We start from the raw sequence: 14338 nt of genomic DNA, 5'->3' as shown, positions 1-14338 counted from the left end.
CAATACGGGTTTGTGTCTTAGTTACTGCTCTACTGCTGTGATGAAACACCATGACCAAGGCAACTTCTAAAGGAAGCATTTAATTGCGGGCCTGCTTATAGTTTTAGAGGGTTAATTCACAAACATCGCGTTAGGTGCAAGGTGGCAGGTCACTGGGCGTGCCGCTGGAGTAGTAGCTGAAAACTCACATCCGATCCAAAAACTGGAAGAAGACAGAAAGACACACAGCAAGAAAGACAGAGACACATTAGCCAGGCCTGGAATGGGCTTTTGAAATCTCAAAGTCCATATCCAGTTAGTTACATACCTCCTCCTGCATGGCCACACCAGCTAATCCTTCCCAAACAGTTTCATTAACTGGGGACTAACCATTCAAGCAAATTAGCTTATGGAACCATTCTTACTTAAAGCATCACAGACTGTCTAGATTAGTTTTGCCTATGGGCACACCTGTGAGAAAACCCAGCTTGAACGTGAGAGTCCCCATTCTCTGGGTTTGCTCCGTAGACTGTATTAAGAAAGTGAGCTGAGCACACGCATTCACACATACACCAGCTCACTCCTCTCTGCTTCTTGACTATGGATGCATCGTGCTTGGCCGTCTCAAGCCCCTTTTGCTATGACTCCCGAGAGAAGATGAAGTATAATCTGAACTGTGAGCTAAAACAAGTTGCTTTTGTCAGGGTATTTTATGATAGCAACAGAAACAAAACAAAGACACTTCACCTCAGGGATGTTTAGAACTAGTCAAATAATAAAAGTTTTTCTCAGGCTCCGAGGCACTCTCCAACACCCTGGCAGTTATTATTTACCATGGTTTCCTAGTTCAGTTTCTACTGTGGTGATAAATACCACTACCAAAAGTAAAACTTGAAAATGGTTTATTTGGTTTCTATATCCTGATCACAGCCCATCCCTGAGGAAGCCAAGGCAGGAACTCAAGAGAACAGGAAACTGGAGACAGGAACTGAAGCAGAGGCCCCAGAGGAGTGCTGTTTACTGGCTTGCTCCATGGCTCCTTCAGCCTGTCTTTTTTTTTTAAATCACAACCCAAGACTACTGTTACTAGTTTGACTATGTAAAAATGTGTTGCATTTGTTTATGTTGCATGATATTAGCTTAACTATGTAAATGTGTTGCATTTGTTTAATTATATAACAATGTGCTGCCATTTTACCTTACCTGCTCGAGGCACCTAATTGGTATAATAAAAGCTGAATGGCCAATAGTGAGGGAGGAGGTATAGGCAGGACTTCCAGGCAGGGAAAGGAAGGAGGAGAATTTAGGCTTGAGGGAGAAAGTAAAAAAGATAACAGGGAGATGCTAAGGGCCAGACAGACACAGAGGAAGCAGGAAAGTAGGACATATAGAATGAAAGAAAGTTAAAGCCCTGGGGCAAGACGTAGATGAATAGAAAAATGTTAAATTAAGTTAAAAGAGCCAGTAGGACAAGCCCGAGCTAAGGACGAGCATTCATAACTAACAATAATTCTCCATGTCTTTATTTGGGAGCTGGTTGGCAGTCCAAAGAAAATGCCAACCACAGACTACCTGTTCAGGGGTGGTACCAGACACAGAGGGCTGGGCCCTCCCACATCAATGCCAACCACAGACTACCTGTTCAGGGTGGTACCAGACACCGAGGCTGGCCCTCCCACATCAATGCCAACCACAGACTACCTGCTCAGGGGTGGTACCAGACACAGAGGGCTGGGCCCTCCCACATCAATCACTAATCAAGAAAATGCTCATACTTACAGGCCAATCTGATGGAGGCATTTTCTCAATTGAGGTTCCCTCTTCCCAGAAGATCCCAGCTTGTGTCAAGTTTAAAAAAGAAAAAAATGCCAGGCAGTAATGGCACACACCTTTAATCCCAGCACTTGGATTGGGAAGCAGAGGCAGGTAGGTCTTTGTGAGTTTGAGGCCAGTCTGATCTTCAGAGCAGTTCCAGGGCGCCAGGGCTATACAAAGAAACCCTGTCTCAAATAAAACCAAAAACAAGCGAACAAAAACCAAAATAAAACAAACAAAAAACACGAAGCAAACCAACTAGCACAGAGCCAATCTCAAAAACAAACAACAACAAAATTACTGTCATGACCCTTTATCCTGACTACAATCTCCAGCTTGAGGCTGACAAGGAGCTAGAAGTATTTTGTCACAGGTTGTAGAAAAGTTGGGATACTCAAGCTGGGGAGATAGCTCAGTGAGTAAGGAGCTTGTCACGTCCAGGAAAGGATCTGAGTTCAATCCCTGGGACCTGCATAAAGCTCAATGCAGCAGCACACTTCCAAACTCCAGAGCTCCATAGGATGATGGGAGGCAGAGACGGGGGGGTGGGGTGTCTAGCTGGACCAGCTAGACTGACATACTCAGTGATGAATAGCAAGAGACCTTATCTCAAACAAGATGGAAAGCAAGGACCAAAACTGTAGGTTGTCCTTTGACCTCCATACATATGCCTGTACCCCGATACACAAAGACGCAGACAGACACAGAGATTAAAAATAAATGATTCAGAACATCTGAAAGATTAAAAATAGGGTACTCACCAATGGCTGGAAAGTTTCTCCTGTATGTAAACCAGAGTCTGGACGCCACATCAGACAGGATTTCGTCCTTCTCTGGTTATTTAAAAGAGGAAGACAAACAAACTGAGAGTCAGCAAATTACCAGCTCAAGACTTCTGCAGAAGTAATCAGAGCCAAGCGAACAATACCTGTGAAAATGCTATATTTTCTGCCCAGAATCCAAACAGGCTCCGAGGTCTCGGGGAAATCTTCAAATTCAGCAAACCGGAGAGTATCATATGTCAAGGTGGCTGTGGAAACACATTTGTCTGATTTTATACTGAGATCATTTCTGCAAAAAAGATTCTTGCAACACCTGTATCTTTGCACTGCCCTAACAGTCACATGAACATACATACATGAGCATACATGACAGCCTGGGAAACACCTGTATCTTTGCACTGCCCTAACAGTCACATGAACATATAGACATGAGCATACATGACAGCCTGGGAAACACCTGTATCTTTGCACTGCCCTAACAGTCACATGAACATATATACATGAGCATACATGACAGCCTGGGAAACACCTGTATCTTTGCACTGCCCTAACAGTCACATGAACATATAGACATGAGCATACATGACAGCCTGGGAAACACCTGTATCTTTGCACTGCCCTAACAGTCACATGAACATACATACATGAGCATACATGACAGCCTGGGAAACACCTGTATCTTTGCACTGCCCTAACAGTCACATGAACATATAGACATGAGCATACATGACAGCCTGGGAAACACCTGTATCTTTGCACTGCCCTAACAGTCACATGAACATACATACATGAGCATACATGACAGCCTGGGAAACACCTGTATCTTTGCACTGCCCTAACAGTCACATGAACATATAGACATGAGCATACATGACAGCCTGGGAAACAGCTGCTCTGCCGAGGGCTGGGAATACAAGTCAGGTAAGCACTCCGGAGTCTAAGTCACCAAGTCAATGTCTGACAGCTGTCATGATGGAGACAAACTTTAGGTAAAAGATTCCTCCTCATAGCTGGGCGGTGGTGGCACACGCCTTTAATCCCAACACTCGGGAGGCAGAGGCAGGCGGATCTGTGAGTTTGAGGCCAGCCTGGTCTACAAGAGCTAATTCCAGGTTAGCCTCCAAAGCTACTGAGAAACTGTCTCGGGGAAAAAAAAAGATTTCTCCTCAAGTAAAAAAAAAGTCAGTTCTTGGTTATATGAGACTTAAAATGTTCTTTCTTTACTTTTGGAGATGGTCTCTCTACACGGCTCTGATTGCCCTGGAACTTGATATGTGAACCAGGTGGGCCACATACTCAGAAATCTATCTGTGTTTGCTCCCAAATGCTGAAACCAAAGGTATGTGCCACCATGCCCAGCTTTACTTTTTGGGACAGGGTCTCATGTATCCTATTCCTTGAACTTGAAATGTGGCCAAGAATGACCTTAAACTCCTGATCCTTCTGCCTCTACCTCTTGAGTGCAGGGATTACAGGCATAAACTACCAGCCCAGTTTCTGTGGTGCTGGGAACTGAACCTCATGCTGGCTTCGTGCATTCTAGGCAAGCACTCTACCAACTGAGCTATATCCCCAGTAAGAAGGTGCCCTCTAAGACTCTCCTAACCACCTGCTATACACCGTGGACATGGGTACCCAGTGTATTCAGCTTCTGTGCTGGGGACAGAACATGGCAAAGGTGGGCGCTACCTCTGAGCCCTTGTAGCCAGGGTCTAAATCTAGCTAGGAGGCTCACGAGCTATTGGTTCCTGGGACATTTATATAACTTCTGAGTGTAAACAATCACTCATCCATAAAAATGGGGTAATAACAGGGCTGCTTTGCCACACAACAATGAAGCCTTCATGAAAGATTTCCCATGACGTAGTGGCAGGCAGACAGAAGGGCATCAGTGTCTGCTGGTGTCATTAATATCAAGGATAAGGATGCAGAATCACAGAGTTGAAAGCATACACATTTTACTATGCCCAGAGGGCTTCACTGGGTACAGTGAAATGTGGACTATATCTCCCAGAAATACAGGTCATACTGACAAGCCCTCAGCACAAGAGCACTGCCGAGGATTTCTGAACAGGGTAGGGGCCAGGCCCAGTGGGCCTTGTCCTGGAACTCCGCTGTTCCATATTTTAGCTGTCTACTTTCAAAACAACATCAACAAACCACTCGGTAATCATAAGCCCAACTAAATTTCTTCCAATTTTTACATACTGTTATTCCGTTTCATGATGCTAAAGGCTAAGTTGGGATAAATTAAAATTCAAGTTCATGTTTTCAAAAAGCCAAAATCATCATGTATCCCGAATGTCTATAGCAGTAAAATGCAGAGTAGGCAAATTTCTTAGGTTTATTAGCAAACTTTACAGGTAAGGAAGCCAGCTTCAAAGTGAAAGCAGTAAATGGGGATCTATTAAGTTCAAATGTATCACCAAGTCTACTATCGTTAACTATGAAAATTATGGGTTGTGCAGCTTGACAAACCAAAAGCCAGGCTGGGACTAAGAAACCAGAAGGGAACAAAACTACAAAGAGGCAACCACGGCTCCCACCAGCTTCACAGCTCAAGAAGCAACAGTAACGCCAATGGTCTGTGGAGCAAAGTGCCCAGCCCTCCAAAAGAACCCCATACTCCTAGGTGAATCACCTTTCCATGGGCCTCACAGCAGACCGCTCCCTGTGCCACTCTCCCATTCTCCCCACCACACTGCAGCCTCTGCACGTGACAACAGTGTTCACTTTGTTCCTAGAGAAACTGTGCAGGGGCATCTGTCTGTCAGCCTCAAAGGCATTCGTGCCTGGGTAGTTGTCATGAGCCCAGCTGTGGAAGCAGGGGTCTGAGGCCACCAAAAGTTAGCATGTGACCCCGGTAAGGCAGTATCCTTTCTGTAGCTCTGTTTCCTCACTGGTGACGTGGGAGCCGTTGTGCTTTCCTCACGGGGCCAGGAAGTCAGGGCTCCAGCCACTCGGGAGTGCCAGAAGCACCCTCCACAGGGCCAGCCTTCTTCAATCCTTGAAATGATGAAACTCTTTGAGGAAAGAAATCCATTCTGTTCCTAGACAGGAGTGTAACAATGTACAGGAGACTCTAATCAAACGTGTTTCTTCACCAAAGCAGATTCTAACCCAAGAAACTTTCTTCGAGAAAAATATGCAGTACTGGTATGATGGCACGCACCTTTAATCTCAATACTCTGGAGGCAGAGACAGGTGGATATCTGTGAGTTCCAGGGCAGCCAAGCACTAAGTAAGGTAAGACAGTTTTAAAAAGAAAGTACGTACACACACACACACACACACACACACACACAGCCTTGTGACTGCATTTAAAGCAGAAAGCAACTATGCTACCAGAACAAGTGACTTAGACCTTTTACCTTGGAAAATCAGCACCTAAGGCTCCACTCATCCTTTTGTTGTTACAGGCACCCCACTGGTCTAGAAGACAGGAGGAAAAACATGCCACCATTCCCAGAATACCCCACCTTACATGGGAATACCAACAGTATCAGCTGAAACACACACACACACACACACACACACACACACACACACACAATTGAGATGTCATTCATAAAGCATCATCCAGGCAAAGCTGACAGGGAAGAGAAATTCCTGATCTACATTAAGTGAAAAAAGGTTTCCAAACCTAGGCTCTAATTAGGGCTGAGACTTGCTCTTGGAGGGAGAGCCCACACTTGGAGCCACATAGAACATGATACACTTTTCTAAGCTTTTATCACCTAACCCAAGAAATGGGCACCACTAGCTCTGTCCAAGGGGATGAGAACCCAGACAACGTGTCCACCAACACAAGGGCTCTCCCCTCTCAACACCAACTGGCCTTACACTTCTCCACAGAAGGTTCTTCAGTTCAACTGCACTGCCCTTGGTACAACCTCTTTATATCCCAATGCATGTCACTGACAAAGCATTATGAATGGCCACAGAGACAGAAAACAGTTTCCAAATCCCAAGCAATAAGTAAATTTGTCATTAGACAACATGCAGGAGAAGTAAGATGTACAAGAATCCTCTGCCCTATGAAAGAGCTCTTCCATTTGAAGAGCGTCCTAGTGTATGACTGACTTTCCCACCTTCTCCCTGGGATTTCTGTGATCACAAATGAAAGAGAAAAGGTAAAGTGTTTTTAATAATATGACATCTTAGCTAGGAAAGGTACTATGATTTAATATAGTTTATCTGACAGTCAGAAAAATGCTGAATTGTGCTCAACGAATGGAACTAATCTTTTACTTAAGCACAAATCACACTGTCACTCAAGCAGGAAGAATCACAAAAACATACAGCCAGTGGATCTTTTAGTTTACTGCAATATATCTCATGTTGTGCGGTAATATTTTGTACACTGTGAAGATGTGTGTCTGCCTAAAGCACCTTCTGATTGGTTTACTAAAGAGCTTAATGATCAACAGTCAGGAGAGAATACGCGGGACTTCGGTGGGAGAGAGGAACTCAGGAAGAACCTGGTGTGTGTGGATTCGGAGGGAACTGGACATACAGTATGGAAGAGAGGTAATGAGCCATGTGGAATTAATATAAACAGGTTAATTTAAGTTATAAGAGCTGGTTGGGAACAAACCTAAGCTAAGACCAAGCTTTCATAATTAAACAGTCTCTGTGTCATTATTTGGGAACTGGAGGTCCAAAGAAAGTCCCAGAACAATCTCATTCTTGTATTTTGAAGTTAAGAATGATGGCTCAGCACTTGGAAGTCTGAGGAAGGAGAAACACTTGAATTTGAGGCCAACTTGGGATACACAGCAAGTCCCTATCTCAAAAGTTTGGGATTTTTTTTAACCGACAAGATTACACTTTATAGTATAAGTTCAGCAGAAGAATCCTTTCCCTCCTTTGAAAAATTCTTATGATTAAAACAACAGACTGCATGTAGAGGGAAGTAAGAATTTCGCTGTTGGAAAGCTCTGCTTTAATGCACCCTACACAGAATGTCTACATCTAAATTCACTGCTATGAGGCCGGGGACACAGCTCAATTAGTAGGATGCTAACGCAGTTCACAGGAAGCCCTTGGTTTGCTCTCCAGTACCACACACGTTTGGTGAAACATTTATAATCTTAGTCTGTAACCTGAAGGGAGGTAGAAGCAGAAGGATTAGAAGTTCAAAGTTACCCTTCATTAACATTTTAATGGAGCATTTTAAATTTTCAGAGTGTTTGCACGTACACAATAGGATCTTATTAGAACTTGATGGTAGTGGCCTGTGCCTTTAATCCCAGCACTAGGGAGACAAAAGCAGAAGAATCTCTGAGTTCAAGACCAGCATGGTCTACAGAGTAAGTTTCAGGACAGCCAGAGATAAAGAGAAACCCTGCCTTTAATTCATAAAATCTTTCAATGTGATAATGGTTTTAAAAATCTGATTATTTTTTCCTGTTTGTTTTTATCATACTAGGAACTGAACTGAACAATGCTTGGCAGACATTCTACCACAGAACTACATCTCTATCCCTCTTATTTTACTCTTTATTACTTACTCTGTAGCCCAAGCTAGCCTTGAACTTGTGATCCTCCTGTCTGAACCCCCAAAGTAGCAAGGGTTACAGGCTTAGGCACTAGATACGCTGTTGGTTTTCTTTTTGCTGAGACAAGGTCTCACACTGTAACTCAGACTAACCTGGAACTACATAACCCAGGTTGGCCTCAAACTAGTGAAAATCCTTGTCTCAGGATCTTCAGCTCAGGGATTATAGGCATGAGTGATATCCAGTTTTTAAAACAGTGTTTTCTTGGTTGTTCTTTACTTTTTACTACTTGGGGGGGGGCACCACCCATTTCCCCAATAAATCACACACGGAGGCTTTTTATGAAAGGCAAGCCTTAGCTTAGCTTGTTGCTAGTCAGCTTTTCTTAACTTAATTATCCCGGTCTACCTTTGGCCTCTGGGCTTTTTCCTCTTCTGTACATCTTTTTTTCATTCTTACTCTGAAGCTGGCCATGTAGCTGGGTTACTGGCCTCTTCTTTTCTTGCTCTTGATCTCTCTTGCTCCCAGATTTCTCCTATTTATTCTCTCTGCCTGCCAGTCCTGCCTCACTATTGGCAGTTTAGTTCTTTATCTAACAACAGTTCTTTATCTAGCAACAATCAGGTGTTTTAGACAGGCAAAGTAACACAGCTTCCCAGAGTTAAACAAATGCAATATAAAAGAAGGCAACGCATCTTTGCATCACTAAAACAAATGTTCCACAGAATAAACAAATGTAACACATCTTGGCCTCAAACTTATAATCCTCCTGCCTCAGCTCTTGAGTACTGGGATTATAGACACACACTATCACACACGGCATAAAGAGTTTGGGCATTTCATGGCTTTTGTTTGTAGACATGATTTCATGAATTTGAGGTTGGTCTAGAACTCCCTATATAATCAAGGCTGACCTTAAACTTCTGATCTACCTGCCTTCACCTCCAGGGAAGTACTTGAACCACAGGTTTAGGACACCATGTCTAGTTTCACTGAATGCTGAAGATTATGAGCATTTTGGATACTGAATTTGAATTAAATAAGCTCAACTTGCAGTTGAGAGATAGGCAAGTCAATAGTAATTCCAATTCTGTTTCACTGGTTACTAACCACGTGCCGACACCATGTGTGGCCCTAGAAGCAGACAGCATGGCTGCTTAGGTGCTTCCTCTCAATAGCTCTTTATATTTTATTTTACTTTTTGAGATAGTCTCACTGTACAGCTACAGTATTTATTTTGGTGTGTGTGGTGGAGTGTGAGGGGCTACATACACATGTGTATAGAGACCAGAGGCTGCTGCACTTCACTTTTATGAAGATGCTAAGGATCAAAACTCAGATCCTCATGCTTGTTCAACAAGTCCTATACCGACTGACCATTCCCCTGGTCACCAACACTCTGAACTAGGAGCATATTTGTATACACAATGCTAAAAATAGGTAGAGAGGTCACCCAAACCACTTGGGCCTTCCACCTCTCTATACCAGCAGACCTGGGCTCCCTCCCTGACTTCTCTTATTTCCTAATCACATGCAGACTCTGGGCAATTTCATCTGATAACAGCTTTCTGCACATCTTCGGTATAGAGTTATTCCCTTAGCTCCCAGCCTATATAACCAAAGGCCCCTTAACAACACTACTCGGACATCTAACAGGCACCTCACACTCAGCAAAAACAAAACCAGTCTGGACAAGTCTTTACCACACATCTGGACTCTAAGCTCTTCCAAGATACAGCATCTCTTTCCCTGTCTTATTGAGGCAGACTTTTATCTTCTGGCTTCATCCCTCTTCAGTACATTCTCAACAAAAAGACAGGAAGACCAGCAAGCAGCAAGATGGCTAAGTGAGTAAAGGCACTTGTCTGCAACCTGAGTTCAGTTCCACATGGTAGAAAAAGAGAACTGACTGCCATGCATTTATCCTATGACCTCTACACCCATGTTGTAGCATGTATAAGTGGCACCAACCACACACACAAACCTTCTCAATATGATGGATCTCATGCCCAGCACTAGAAATCTAGCCAACTACCTGAGGCTTGTAATGCCACGGATCTTGGAGAACCTACAATCATTACACTACACCAACATAATTCCTAACAACAATCCAAATATTTACCCATATTTCCATAGATAAGTGTAGTTTTCACCCAACAGGGAAACTTCTCAACAGATGGAAACTGTTACAAAAAAATATAGCTGATCAAAATGCAGAGAATAAATGACCATGTGGTGCCCATCCATAACTGTTACATTTACAACATAGCTCCTGCAATTAAGGCGCAAGGATTGTAGGGAAAGAAGGGGCCAAAAGACCAGGAAATTTGCTGTGAGAGTACATCTCTTAGAAATGTCAGAAGTACCCATAGAGGCTAGTTAGCATAGCTGCCTAAACAAGACCCAAACAAGGATGATGTCATAGAAGAGTAGGAATGATAGAAAAATAGGTAGATTATTGAATCTACTTTTAAACTAAAAAGCAACTACTAGTCTTAAATATTTTATATTAGTATGGAGTTTTGTATCGTGATTTTGACATACTGTGTATGTTTCTACTCTTGTTTAAGGTATTGTACCATGTAGCTCATTTTAAAATGTAATGCAAAGTTCTAGTCCTTAAAGGCTATTATTACAAACTGTTTAAGATAATTAAGAAATGTAGGTTAGATAGTCATCTATAACAATCAAATTTGTGGCCATGTTAGGTATGTTTTCAGATTAAACAAAGATATATTTTAGATAGATGGTCTTCAAACACTTCAGAGACCTACGGAATATGGCATTTAAAATGTTTTAATAACATAAGTCTTTTCACGATAGTGAGACATGTTTGCTCTGGCAGCATCAATTTACTTCAAAAAAAAAAAGGATGATGGGCATCAAAGAAATTCTATATAGAGTTTGTTTTCCTTGTGGCAAAATTGGCCACTGGGCAAGAAACTGTCCTTGTCTCAACTGCTGACAGAATGTAGTCCAAGCTGAATAAGTAGGCCACAAATCAAAGAGACTGTAGAACTTTGCCAAGATAGGGTAGGCCAGTCCTTAAAAATTCCTGCTTCACAGAATGTCTGTCAGATATTCTAGGACTATTGGTCAAAGGCAGATACCCCAATGTTGCAGAGGAACCTTGGGTGACCATTGAGGCAGCCAGCTGCTTCTGTCTTTTCTATAGTTTTGGAAGTTGTTTCCTCCACACTTCCTGTTTACTCAGGTAATATTATATCCTTCTTGGGTCTCTGATAGGTTGAAGACTTGATTGTTAGAGTTACAGTTTTCCTTGTTACCAGATTCTGAAAAGAAACTCACAAAAGAAGTGTAACGTGTATAAGGTTGAGAGACATAAAAGCTTAAATAGTTTATCGAAGAAAATGTTTTGAAATCTTAAAAGATACTTTTGGGTTAGTAACACAAGTTAGGATAGAAAGTGAATTAGGTACAGAACTTTGGACTCACTGAGATAGATGATAGTTTCTCTGAATTCGCCAATGCAGATGGACTGGACATTGTGGATGTGAGTATCTTAACCTGATAATCGTTCTTGTTGTATATAGTTTTATTGTGTTAAGAGTTAAAATCTTCCTTTTTTATTTAGAAAAAAGGGAAATGTTGTGGGATATTTGTACACTGTGTGAAGATGTATTAATAAGATTGGTATAATAAAAAGCTGAATGACCAAATAGCTCAGCAGGAGGTACAGGCAGGATTTCTGGGCAGAGAGAGAACTCTGGGAAGAGGAAAGGCAGTCACCAGCAAGACATGGAGAGGAAACAGGAGGTATACGATGGAAGATAGGTAATTCCACATAACAGAGCATAAATGAATATAAATGGGTTAATTTAATTTATAAGAGCTAGCTGAGGCAAGCCTAAGCTAAAAGTCAAGCTTTCATAATTAATAAGTCTCCATGTCATTATTTGTGAGCTGGTGGACAAGAAAAAAGCTTGCTACAAAGGGGAAAATCTCATGGAGACCCAATCCTAGAAAGACAACTACAACTAGCCAGGCAGTGGTGATAAACACCTTTAATCCCAGCAGAGGCAGGTGGATCTGAGTTTGGCCTGGTCTACAAAGCTAGTTCCAGGACAGCTAGGACTACACAGAGAACACATTTTGAAAAACAACAACAAAAAAATTTGTAGTAGACAACTACAGCTAATGAAGGAATGCCAAAAGCAGAGAAATAGTCTTCCCTGGACGAGCCTCCCCAACTGGTTATCCAGGATCAAACAGTCAATCCTAAACTCATATACATACAAGGAACAATATAGAGATTGTGCAGGTTTTATTCATATACTTAGGAACACACATATATATTTCAATTTTAAAAGATAAGTACAAATTAAATGTTTAAAAAAAAATCCCAGAACAAATCTGTTAAATTTCACATACTTCTCTCAAACCTTCCAAAGAATCCTACTCAGAATAAATGCCTGAGTCCTCACTGTGCCCTAGTAAGGATCCATGACTGAATCCAAATAATCTTTCTCCATCTTTGCATTTAAAAAAAAAGGAAGAAAAGAAAAACTAAAGTAGGCAGTGGTGGTGCAGGCATTTAATCCCAGCACTCCAGAGGCAGAGGTAGGCAGGTCACTTGAGTTTGAGGTCAGCCTGATCTACCAGAGCTAGTTCCGGGACAGCCAGGGCTACATAGAAACAGACAAAACAGTCTCCAAAAACCAAAAAGAAAATAAACAAAAACCTAAACTATGCGTAGGTGTGTGTCTGAATGTGAGTGTAGCTACCTCAGGATGTCAGAGGCACTGGGTCCCCTTGACCAGAGAAACAAGAGCTGCTTGACATAGGTACTGGGAACTGAACTAGTGTCTTCTAGAGGAGCAGCAAGTTAGCTCCTTAACCACTGAGTCACCTCTCCAGTTCTCTAACTCACTTAACTCTCAGGTTCTTGGGCACAACCACCTCCCTGGTGCTCTTCCACTCCCAGGCCGGGTGGAGTGCCTTTAATCCCAGCACTGGGGAGGCAGAGGCAGGCAGGTCACTTGAGTTCAAGGCCAGCCTGGTCTAGAGCTAGTTCTAGGATAGCTAGGGCTGTAACACAGAGGAACCCTTTCTGGAAAACCAAAAATAGAATGCACTTTCAGAGAACAAGAGGTGAATAAATGTAAAGGGGTTTGGAGCGAGGAGAGGGAAGGGGAAAAAATAATGAATGAATCTCAAAAAAATTAAAAATATACTTTCAAAGTGATATTTTTCTTGGTTATCCTGCTAAAATCCCAATCCTCTATAAGTTGGCCCACATCACTCTCCCATATGAGCACCATCCAATCCTACACACTCCTGGTCTCCTGCAGAGAATGTCAGCTCCTTCAAGTTAGCATTTTTCTTTATGGCCCACTTTTAGTCCAATGTCTAGAGTACAATTCCTGACACTCAAGAAATTTATAACCAAGTAAGATGGAGCATGGTAGCTCACGCCAGCCTGGTCTACAGAGAATACTAGGACAGCCAGGATTAGGACAAAGAGGGAGGAAGGGATAGAGGAGGGGGAGAAGGAAGGGAGGAAGAGAGAGAACACACAATTAAAGTACAACTAGTCATATTACAATAGTGGAGAAGGCAGAATTTTCAAGGACCTCCCCTCCCCAGGGATCAGTGGGTAGACCATAAAAGGTCATCAAGCATTATATCAGGAGAAAAACTGCCCTATCATACCCTTAAAAAATTGTGTTTTTATCAGCACTAACACAGGTCTCCAAGCACAAGTGTCTTTTTGAGTTTGATCTGTCAGCAGCATTTAATACCCACTTAAGGTTCCATATGGTGTGGGATATTCTGATAGCACTCTGACACTCCTGAGGCTGCCCAATAACATTATACCTTGAATCAGAAGGCAGAGCTAGCGCCTAGCCAACCAGAATTGGCCATAGAGAAGCCAGCAATTTTGACAGAGAAGATGTCCAGGAAAGAAAGGGCAGGGACTGGAGTCTGAGCTTCCTCTTGGTTCTGGGGCAAGGGATGAGAAGTCTGTAGCGAGCAAAGTTAGCTCGACGCTCTGAACTAGCAGGTTTTTACCCCAGCCTTTAGCTCCTGAGTCTTATTGATAAGTAGAAGGATAAAGACTTAATACAGCTGTCCGGACTGAAAGCCCTGCCAGGCTGAGGCCTGAAAGGTCAGTGGGCTTTGAGGAGGGGCGGAGAAATGTGTGTCGGCTGCAGGCTATAATTAAAATAACAATAGACTCACGTGTGGCTGATAAGCCGACAGAAAAACATCACGTAAATGACTACACAGTAACGTGCT

The 14338-nt window shown here is 42.6% G+C and overlaps 1 protein-coding gene across 2 annotated transcripts in view; it reads right to left on the bottom strand.

Moving 5' to 3' along the window:
* Atg4b (autophagy related 4B cysteine peptidase) overlaps positions 1-14338 on the bottom strand; it is a 38963-nt gene that overhangs the window by 23167 nt on the left and 1458 nt on the right. Inside the window, exons 2-4 of one of the 2 annotated variants that reach the window (XM_085696233.2) lie at positions 2723-2824; positions 2556-2627; positions 1869-1964 (exon numbers count right to left, since the gene is read on the bottom strand). In XM_085696233.2, coding sequence (XP_085552359.1) covers positions 1869-1964; positions 2556-2627; positions 2723-2824 — 270 coding nt within the window. The remainder of the gene's footprint in view (positions 1-1868; positions 1965-2555; positions 2628-2722; positions 2825-14338) is intronic. The other variant, XM_048441965.3, reaches the window with a different exon arrangement.

The sequence above is a fragment of the Myodes glareolus genome, chromosome 1 (assembly GCF_982192425.1).
Source record: "Myodes glareolus chromosome 1, mMyoGla1.1, whole genome shotgun sequence".
In the NCBI taxonomy this organism is placed as follows: domain Eukaryota; kingdom Metazoa; phylum Chordata; class Mammalia; order Rodentia; family Cricetidae; genus Myodes; species Myodes glareolus.
Note: the sequence above shows the minus strand (reverse complement) of the source record. Positions and strands in the feature narration are given on the sequence as shown.